Source organism: Bactrocera oleae, chromosome 5, assembly GCF_042242935.1.
Source record: "Bactrocera oleae isolate idBacOlea1 chromosome 5, idBacOlea1, whole genome shotgun sequence".
Lineage (NCBI taxonomy): Eukaryota > Metazoa > Arthropoda > Insecta > Diptera > Tephritidae > Bactrocera > Bactrocera oleae.
The window spans coordinates 33763349-33774332 of NC_091539.1; the positions used below are offsets into that span (position 1 = coordinate 33763349).

The 10984-nt window shown below is 35.0% G+C and overlaps 3 protein-coding genes across 3 annotated transcripts; 2 read left to right on the forward strand and 1 right to left on the reverse strand.

Moving 5' to 3' along the window:
* The first annotated feature begins 1206 nt into the window (after positions 1-1206).
* On the forward strand, positions 1207-1577 carry LOC118682583 (vitelline membrane protein Vm26Ab-like). The gene is made up of 2 exons (XM_036371756.2): positions 1207-1212; positions 1278-1577. Exons 1-2 carry the CDS (start codon positions 1207-1209, stop codon positions 1575-1577), a joined length of 306 nt encoding a protein of 101 aa, XP_036227649.2.
* Positions 1578-4836: 3259 nt separating this feature from the next.
* LOC106618282 (vitelline membrane protein Vm26Ab) lies at positions 4837-5350 on the reverse strand. Its single transcript, XM_036371757.2, has 2 exons — positions 5276-5350; positions 4837-5208 (listed from the first exon to the last, which is right to left on the reverse strand). Exons 1-2 carry the CDS (start codon positions 5279-5281, stop codon positions 4909-4911), a joined length of 306 nt encoding a protein of 101 aa, XP_036227650.2. The 5' UTR covers positions 5282-5350; the 3' UTR covers positions 4837-4908.
* A 1215-nt stretch (positions 5351-6565) lies between these two features.
* Positions 6566-7197, forward strand: LOC106618283 (vitelline membrane protein Vm26Ab). The gene is made up of 2 exons (XM_014235972.3): positions 6566-6677; positions 6772-7197. The coding sequence occupies exons 1-2, from the start codon at positions 6672-6674 to the stop codon at positions 7117-7119; spliced, it is 354 nt and encodes a 117-aa protein (XP_014091447.1). The 5' UTR covers positions 6566-6671; the 3' UTR covers positions 7120-7197.
* The last annotated feature ends 3787 nt before the right edge of the window (positions 7198-10984 follow it).

The following is a 10984-nucleotide window of genomic DNA, read 5'->3' on the forward strand; positions in this document are numbered from 1 at the left end:
TTCTCTCTATTTAATGTGCACTATTTTTCTCTTTCGTTCATCGCTTTTGCTGATTTAACGTATACTCTTGCTCATATTTTTAATAATTTTATCTAAACATTTCGTAGTTTTGTAACTAGGTGGGAAATACCAAGAAATTGCATATTAGTAGCAACCGTATCAACCACATACCTTATGAGCTGAAAATCAAATTGGAGATATTTTGTAGGGCAGTAAATTTTTCATGATCTTTAACCTTGAAAACTTCACAAGCTTATTTGTTTACAAGACATCCATTCAAAATACGAAATGATTTCGAGTATAGGAGAAAAGTATGTTTGAAGTATTTGACAGAAGGTGGAATATTAGTGGCGAATACACGAGGGTTTTCAAGTTTAACCCCCCTTACTCTTGGCGCCCGGGGAAAGCAAAATTCGAATTATTTAAATAGTTGTCCTCGGAAGCCAATAGTAATATATAATTAGAACTAATAAATATAAATATCTGATAGGCGCGTGTCAATTTTTTAAACTTTCAATGCATATAAATTTTCAACGCTTTTAAAAAAATTCTTAAAGGATTACATCATTAATTCATTCACATTTTATATCGGAAATTTTAATAGTTTTTGTATCCTTACCAAAAATGTATTCCAAAATCGTAACAATAATATTCCACTACTTTATTCAAACTATTATATTTTCCCATTTGTTCAACCCTAGATAAAAATGTTCCCATATATCAGAAAATAATGTTGTTAAAACATTCTCTTCAAAATAACAGCAAGTTAAAGGAAAAATTATTGCAATATGAGTGTATTTGATAATAAGGCGCACTTACATTTCATAACGATAGTGAAAAAACCGAAAGAGGTTTAAAAGTAAAATGTTTATTTGTTTTCTAAATGTTGTACAATGTACATAAAATATATGTGTTAGGGTATTATTCTATTTACCAAAAACAATTTAAAACCATGAGGGAGCAAGCAATTATTATACATATTTGAGTAAAGAAAAACAAGTAAATAAACACACACACAGATACCATACTTTAAAAAATGTTTAGGCTAAGCCATAAGTGACAATTAAACTTCTTGTACCACAAACGAAATCTATTTCCTTACAATTTTCAGCAGCGAAAATTTTTGTTATAAATTGATCATTCTAAGCTTTGAATGTCATTAGTTCAGTATCAGCTGTAAACAAAGTACAAACAAACTACAACAAAATGAAAGTAAGTAATTAACACTCCTTACTAAAAAATTTATAAATATTAATATTTTTCTTCACTTCTTCCAGTTCCTTATTTGCTTGGCTCTCCTCTTCGCCGTCGCCCAGGCTAATCCCGGTATCGTGGCACCTTTGTCCTACTCGGCTGTGCCCACAGTAGCCACCTATGCTGCATCCCCATATGCCTACAGCGCTTATGCCGCACCTGCCGTTTCCACCTACTCACACGCTGCCTACTCCGCCCCAGCTGTGGCCACTTACTCGCAAGTTGCTGCTCCTGCTGTGTACAGTGCACCATTCGCCCGTTTTGCCGCAGTCGCTCCTGTTGCCTACTCTGCTCCAGTCATCTCCACACTCCTGAAGAAATAGAAAATTTTTTTTATAAATAATGCATTTAGTTGATGGACCTGTAAATAAATATTGAATAAATTGGAAATTTATATGAAAGTGTATTTGCATTATTATCTGTTATAGTGTTATTACAACTTTGTGCATAGGGGTGTATTAGGAATTTCTATTTGGGGTTCGTCTAGGTTTCGCCGTTACTATATTTATAGGTAAAGGTCTATATATATTCATGAAGAAGCTCATTTTATTTTGCTTTTGATTTTTTAAGAGCCTCTCTGTTGGGTTTTAGCACCCATATTGCTAGTGTATTATAATTAGTTGCGTTTTCAAAGTATTTGACTACATTGCTCAAATTTTAAAGATATGGAAAACAATGATGTTAACTTAAATAGGTATATTATTTTTTGGAATTGAACGTCCATCGTGAAATTATTAAATATCTGTGCGTTGACTCAGTTTTTCAAATTAATTATTTTTTTTGAAGAAACTTAAAATATATTTACTAAATATCAATTATCCGGCACGAAAAAGCCATTAATTAATTACAGCTCTATAGCCCACAGAGCATACCAAACAGTGGCTTTCTTGGGGATGTAACCGCGTCTCAATAATGGCTGATGGCGACAATTTTGTTTATTAACATACCCTTGTAACAAAAAGTGCGCTGCGTCGCTGAAAAAAAATTTCTTTATGAAGATCGGGTTCGGTGGCCATTTCGTCATTCACCGATTTGCAAATGTTGTTCCAGAGTAAGTGTTTTTATTATGAAAGTACAAACTAAACGGAGTATAAATCAAGTAACAGCTGTCAAAAAGACCAACTTCGATAAAAGTATTGCCTCATTGAGAACTACACGTCTAAAAAAAAACAAACCCGTTTAATTTATAACAAGTGTTGGACAACAACAAAGTGCGAAAGTAAATATTACTAAAACAACTAAAGAAAGGCTAAGTTTGGGTGTTACCGAACATTTTACACTACTGCTACTTGCAAGAATCAAATGCCTTCAGGTGCTGTATTTTGGTACTGTAGTTTGGTATCTTCTTGACTAAAATCAGATATATGTATGTGATATTAAAGCTGTCAAATTCATTAAAATAACTTACATATTGACCGATTTACAAGGTGTGTTCAAAAGTAAACAGTATAAAAGTAACAAAGTAAACTCTAGTGGCGCCATCTATATGTCGACTAATGCGTTAGAATCTGCTATCCTTTACCGACTTCTAGTAAAAATTTCATGAAATTTCATCTATTGGAAGTGAAGTTATTGCGTTTTAAGTGTCAGTATGTTTTTGTCATCGGTGCGAATCGGTGCGGTGATTGACTGACGACCAAAAATTGCTCAGAATTCAATATTCAACCTTGGAGTATTGAAGCGTTTGGTGCGCCGTATTCGACGTGTTCGGCCCGAATATCGCGAAGATGGAAGTTGGCGTTAGTTGCACGATGATGTGCCGTCTCATCGATCGACGTTTGTGGCCGATTATTTGACCAAAAATCACATTTTAACAATCAACCACTTCCGTATTCACCTGATATGGCACCGTGCGACTTCTACCTTTTCGGAAAAATGTATTTGCCGATGAAAGGAAAGCGTTATGCAGACGTGGAGGCCATTCAAAAGGCTTGTACCGGCATACTGGCGGCCATACCGGGCAACGAGCTAAATCATTCGTTCGACATGCTTTTGGACCGTGCAAAAAGACAAAAAGCTGTATTAAAGCAGAAGGAGACTATTTTGAATAAAATAAATTAATTTTGCCGATAAAACCATTTGTTTTGTCTTTTTTTTAAGGTTCTGTTTACTTTGGAATACACCTTGTATGTGGTTTAAAATCAGCCGGAAGTTCGAAAATATTTCCGTTAGGTAGGGGCTAAGGGAAGTACAAACCAATTTTGACACACATACATTATAAGGAAAGGATCCTTTCAGAATTTAAATTACAAATCTTACACATTGGCCCATATTTTCGATATAGGCTGGAGTCCGATACTTAGTGGATTGAGCAGTTTTAGTTAGATTTGGACAATTTGTGGTCACAAGGTGGCATACTTTGAGGACATGATTCGTGCAAAGTTTTGTTCCGATCCATTGATTGGTGTTTGATTTGCATACTGGAAAGTGAAAGAATCAGATGGAATTAAAAAATGTTGTTATATGTAAAGAAGCCGTGGTTATAGTTCGATTTCGCCCATTGTCGCACTGTAACATAGAAATGTTAGAAATGTTATATATTGAATTAAGTTTGACCTCGGATCCTATTAAGCTTTCTTTTGGCATCCTGTTTATAAAATTTAATGTCTCTGACGTATTTAGTTATTGATTTATCGCACTATTAGCAGTTAAAAAAAAAATACGTTATAAGGGGAGTGAGCGGAGTTATCATCTGATTTCACCTATTTTCAGACTATCGTAAGAGATGTTCGAAACATGTGACCTTTGCAAATTTGGATGATATAACTATATTGGTTTGCTACATATATACATTAAACTTGTTAGAGTGTGGGGCCATGCCCACTTTTAAATAATTTCAAACCGCAGATGCCCCTAATTAATGTGATTAGGTTTGCTCAATTTCAGTTCTGTATCTTAATAAACGGCTTAGTTGCGCTATCAGTAGGTTTTCGATTAATAGCGTTTTATAAGCACATCAGACTGCTACGATTACGCTCATCTACGAACACGTTCTCAATTTTTTGCCGAGGAACATGTTTACCAAGTTTCATCAAGATATCTCAATGTTTACTCAAATTACTGCTTGCACAGACGGACGGAAGGACGGACAGACATACAGTCATTCGAAATTCAACTCGTCTCTTTATCCTAATCATTTATATATATATAACCCTTTAAATTACTCGATTATTTTTAGGTGATACAAACAACCGTTAGGTGAACAAGACTACTCGAATTATACTCTGTTGCAAGAGTATAAAAATCATAAGTGTTGGTAAATTATTCAATTAGAAACAATATTCAATGAATTTAAACTCCAACATTTGCAAAGTAATATAGGCAACTACTCTTGAGCTGTTTCCTGATTTTGAAATTCCCACTTAAATCAAAATAGGGGTTGTTAGTATTCAGTAATATATACAAAATGAAATAAAATGAGATGACTCAGTGTTTTGAAGTCATAGCTACTTACAACAGGGTCATATAATATATATATATAAATGCTTTCTTTTGCATTAAGATGTAGTCTAAAAAACTAAGAGATCGAGGTATAACTACATGTATTTTTGGTCACGCAGATAATAAAAGTACACTCTCATATAAATTTACAGCTTATTCAATATATATCCACAGGTCCATCAACTAAATGCATTATTCATAAAAACTTTCTTTCTATTTCTTCAGGAGTGTGGAGATGACTGGAGCAGAGTAGGCAACAGGAGCGACTGCGGCAAAACGGGCGAATGGTGCACTGTACACAGCAGGAGCAGCAACTTGCGAGTAAGTGGCCACAGCTGGGGCGGAGTAGGCAGCGTGTGAGTAGGTGGAAACGGCAGGTGCGGCATAAGCGCTGTAGGCATATGGGGATGCAGCATAGGTGGCTACTGTGGGCACAGCCGAGTAGGTGAAAGGTTCCACGATACCGGGATTAGCCTGGGCGACGGCGAAGAGGAGAGCCAAGCAAATAAGGAACTGGAAGAAGTGAAGAAAAATATTAATATTTATAAATTTTTTAGTAAGTTTAGTAAGAATTACTTACTTTCATTTTGTTGTAGTTTGTTTGTACTTTGTTTACAGCTGATACTGAACTAATGATATTCAAAGCTTAGAATGATCAATTTATAACAAAAATTTTTGCTGTTGAGAACTGTAAGGAAATAGATTTCGTTTGCGGCTCGAGAAGTTCAACTGTCACTTATGGCTTAGCCAAAACATTTTTTAAATTGTGGTATCTGTAAGTGCGTATAATAGGTGTAAGTGTGTGTACTCGATTTTCCACAATTAAACCTAATGAACTCGATTATGTCAGCTTCTTGTGGCTACTTATTACTTGTTTACTCATGATTTTGAATTATGAATGGTAAATAGAAGAAGTGAAACATTTTCAGTATGTCGACAACTTTTTTAAATTTTCAATAATGTTTACTATTTTCATAATGAAAGAGCTTTATATAATAATATTAACCTTTATGAGAGTAAAATACTTTAAACAAATTTTTGTTAATTATACTCTCGCAGCATGTTGCTACCGAGTATAATAGTTTTGTTCACCTAACGGTTGTTTGTATCACCTAAATCTAATCGAGATAGACTTCCATACTTGTCCTGGTTTACCTTTCAATATTTTTTTTGGTGGTATCTTATCTTATTTCGTTCAAAAAAACTTTTCTACGAAAATATTAATTATGAAAAAGCCCACAACCCACATGAAGGAAAATGGGGGAACACTATGAGTTGAATAAAATCAGTTTTTCTTAAGGTTAAGGGTTTTTATATTAAGAACTAAAGCTACCATTATTTTAAGAAACTGAAATTGGACACAAGTGGGTATCAAAATGGAAAAACCATGAATATTATTCAAACTGAAAGCTTCTTAAATAATTTAAATACTTTTGAGATATCGATCTGAAATTTTCCTCACATACTTTTCTCCCTAAATAGCTGCTCATTTGTCGGACGGCCGACCGCTATACCAAATAGTTGCCGTACAAACTGGACGAATTATGCATAAAGTACAGTGAAATATGTTGACGTCATTAATTGTTTTCTTGATTGATATGTATTTGAAGAGATATACTTGAACTTTTATATTAATGTATTGAGAAATTTGGCAACAATTGAAACCGGTATGCTTTTGTCAAATTCTAACAAGCTACACACATACATGGACATAAATGTACTATGCCTTAAGCAAGCACACAAGTACCTTCACATACGTATGTATATATGAATGTATGATAAAAATGTGTACTTCAGAGCATATGGCTTCGAAATATTGTAGGCATGTGCATCTATTTATCATTCTATCCGAATAGAATCCATACCAACAAAAGGCAGGTTCTGGCGTGACAAAATTTTGCTATAAAATATGGTCGCAAATTCGTAATTAATATCAGTTAATTCACGGCAGTCAGTTAACCACAAACTCACACATAATGAAAGTAAGTATTCTCTATAAGAAGTCTGCTAAATTATATCAAAAGAATTGAATTTGTGGTGTAAGCAATTATAATTCCCTTCCTAATTTGTTTACAGTTCCTCATCTGCTTGGCTCTCCTCTTCGCCGTTGCTCAGGCCAATCCTGGTTTGGTGGCTCCTTTGACCTACTCCGCCGCTGCTGTGCCCGCCTATGCCACCTACGCCGCCTCTCCCTATACGGCCTCCTCCTATGGCGCCTCTCCTTATGTCGCCGCTCCTTACGCCGCTTACTCTACCTATGCCGCTCCTGCTGTCGCCACCTACTCTCACGCCGCTTACTCCGCCCCAGCTGTGACCACTTACTCCCATGTTGCTGCTCCTGCTGTCTACAGCGCTCCAGCTGTCTCAGTTGCTCCAGTCACCTACTCCGCTCCCTTGGTGTCCACTTTGTTGAAGAAGAAGTAAGCAGCTGCGGTTTTGTTGACGAACGTGCATTGTAGAAGATATTGTTGCAATAAATTATAAAGAAAGTATAGAAAAACATATACATTTGTAATATCTTGCCAAGATTTTTTGAAAAAATATTTAAAAATGTAGTGTTAAAAAACACTTAACCCCACGATGAGTATGACATTCATAAGATAGTTAATTCCCTGCATTTCTTGGAATTATTTATTTACACCTAAATAAGTTTATAAAATAAATTGTAAACAAGTAAGAAAGTTCTAAGTTCGGGTGTAACCGAACATTTTATACTCTCGCAACTTGCTTGGATCAAAACCCGGGAAATTACTTCAACCAATTTTTGACACAAAGATATACTATTATTATCGAGAGTTTTATTTATTTTATTATATGAATTTCAATTATATATCTTACACATCTAGGGCTTGAAAAGTTTTGGTTTGTGGAAAGTGAAAGAAGTGGTGTTGTATGGGAAATAGGCGTGGTTGTAATCCGATTTCGCCCATTTTCGCACTATAACAAAGAAATATGAGAAGAATGTTATGCACAGAATTGGGTTGAAATCGGTTTAGCAGATCCCAAGATATGGGTTTTCACCTAAAAGTGAGCGGTGCCACGCCCACTGTGTAATTTTGAACGCGGTTTCTATAAAGTCATCTCATACCATCCAATAGAAAAAGTTTAATGTCTCTGGCGTGTTTAGTGCTTGATTTATCGCGCTTTTAGTAGTTTTTAACAGTACCGTTATAATGGGAGTGGGCGGAGTTGCTACCCGATTTCACCCATTTTTTGAAGATAATCAACTCCGTCAGAAAAGGGTTAGGGACAGTGGAAAATAATACAGTTTTCATCCAAAATAGGTTACACGAATTATTTACAAATTTCAAAACTATTTTTGGGAAACAACATAACGCTTATCGTTTTTAATTAGTTTTCCAAAAAAATAAGTAATTAAAGTTAATAATTACATTAATTTGAGCTAGTTCTCCAACACTGAATGTACACACATATGCATGTATAAAACTACTTTAAGTGCTTTAACAATTTAATTTATTAACATAATTCCGATCTTTGGACAATGCAATTTCAGTAACAAAATAAATATCATAAACAGCAAATCTATTTCAAAAGCGTAGAAACCAGTGGGGCGCTATAGGCGACTCGAACAGCAGGAGCTACGGCAGCGACCCGTGCAACTGGAGCACTATATACCCTTACAACAGGAGCTGCATAAGCTGAGAAAGTCCGATATGGAGAGGCAGCGTAGGTGGCAACTCTAGGCACAGCCGAGTAAGTCAAGGAGCTACGATGCCAGGGTTAGCCTGAGCGACGGCGAAGAGAAAAGCCAGACAGATGAAAAAATTAACAAACTACAAAGTAAAAAAGAGGAATTAAATATATTTTCAACGCTGAGAGTAATATTTCATACTTTCATTTTGTTGGAGTGGTTGTATTTTGAATTGCTAGATTCACAAATGATATGAAACTAATATCAATTGGAGTTGAGAGTTTGCAATTTATAGCAAAATTGTCACTGTTTGTAATTTTAAAAATGCATGCATTTTTTTAATTTTTACTTTTTTTAGTATTTTTATTTTCGCAGCCTCACTACATTACTATGTATGGGTAGCTTGTTCTTTAGACCAAAGGGGAATCGTGCGCAAAACTTAGCCTGAGCTGGGTTCTCTTAGTTTTCATGTGGATTCTCCATGTACGTCTCTTATCAATTGTAAGTTCCAGATATTTTGCGACGTTCACCAGCGCGTATTAGCCTCAAATCCGACACAGCATCACGACACCTGACGTAGAAGTGCGATTATGCAACTATGACCTTAGCAGAGGTTTGGGTAGTTTTTCCATTATCTTGTATAATAAGCCTAGGTACCAGACCTTGCCAAATGCTTGAGGACATCAAGGCAGACTACAGAACAGTAATTACAATTTCTCTTGTCATCAGTTATACAGTTTTCTATACAGTGGTATTACTCAATTATGCCATGGAGCTCTATGAAGCAAAACTGCTTCAGAATCATAAATATCTCTCAGCACATTTCCATTGAGAAAATAAATAGCAGATTCGGAGCATAGCAATAAAGAGCTTGACAATCATTACGATTACGTTTTTTAATAGCGCTTTAAAGGTTAGTGCATTAATTCTGTCATATCCTGGTGATTTATTTGTCAATATTTTAATCTCTTCCTGTACTTTTACAGCGTCTATTTCAGCGTTTGGTAGCTCCATATGACAAGCAATATCTAAAAATTTTCTTATTTCTCCTATGCTGGAATCATCACTAAACTTGTTAGGAGTAAAACTGTTTTGGAAATGTGCGACAAACTCATCGGTTTTTTCTGCATTAGTTCGACACCCGAAACCTGTGCTGTTGACAACGGATTTCTGCTGACTTTCTATCCCTGCCGAACTTTTCTCTCTTACCTGTGTCATTACTTTTTTGGATCAGAGATGTATGTCCCGCTTGTGGTTGCTCTATGCGGAAAAAATCCCTTTTTTAGGCTGTCACACTAGTTGTGCTCTTTAAATAAAGAACGAAACGACCAATGCAATGTTATGAAAATATTTTTCGTGCGCATCGTGTAGTTATGATGATCGTTTAAACAATGGTAAAGATCGTGTTGCAGTAAACCGCTTTGGCGACACGCTAGCAAATAAAGCATGTTGGAATATAGCTTTAAAGTTGTTGAAATTAATATATTATATATAGCGTCTACCTAAAATAATGACGTGATGTTAAAATGAAATAAGATACTAAAATTTGGCGAAAAGGAAAACCCTGTACAATTTGTGTGGTTATTCATTAAAAAACGCAAAATCATATTCATACAGCCTTAATTGAAACATATGGCAATGGTAAAAATTAAAATTAGTACAATATTTAGTGGGATATCCTTTTTTTAGACAACAGCACGACATTACGGCAGCATCATTCGTTATTTGTCTTTTTTCTAATTTTGCTTACGACAAAGAGCAGATGTAGTGTTGCCACTTATACATAGGTATATGAAATGTAAAATTATTCAAAGCTCTAACAAATCTAATGTTTTTTTACCAACAGAAGTATTAAATAGCACTGATAATGTAATAACAGTTAATAATTTCAAACAAATTAATCGACCTATTTACTTATTTTTTACACAAAAATTTTCACTTTGAAAAAAATATTTAAATTTCATTGACGTGAAAGGTTTTAGTATGGCAACAACGAAATTGTGTACATCAGTTGTTTGATATGTCGCTGCCGTCGATGGAAAAAGAGTTATCAAATACGGTAACTAGTAAACTGTCTACAAGTTCAGAGCCTTCTAAAAATGCTGATTCCTTTAGAAGTACCGTTTCAAAACTAAAGCCTTCTGCGAAATGAGATGATCAAATTGCGGGAAATCTCATTTGCACATTAGATATACAAGTATTCGACTTTATTAACTCGAAAAAAGACATTTCGATAATAGTGTTTAATTGTCTAAGTCTTCGTGCACACGCCAATTATTTTACCGATCGAGTCTTCCAAAATACAAATATTTTGATGTTTTCAGAAACGTTTATGAGCGATGAAGAACCTCCTGTATGAGTACCAAATGTTAAATTTGTTCTAAGATTTCAATGTAATGAAACTCGACATTCAGGTGTTTCCATCTATGGTAATGAAAAGAACAGATATTACGTTGTTACTCCTCATTTGCGAATAAAAGCTCCTTCCTCAAGTGTGACTGATGTCATGGTATTAACATCTGCAAGAATTTGGGACTTATGTACAGTGGAGTGCAAAATCAACTTCAACGATATCAATAGTAAGAAATTAATTCTAATAGCTTTTTATCTATCACCAAATGCTTCAATGAGCGATAG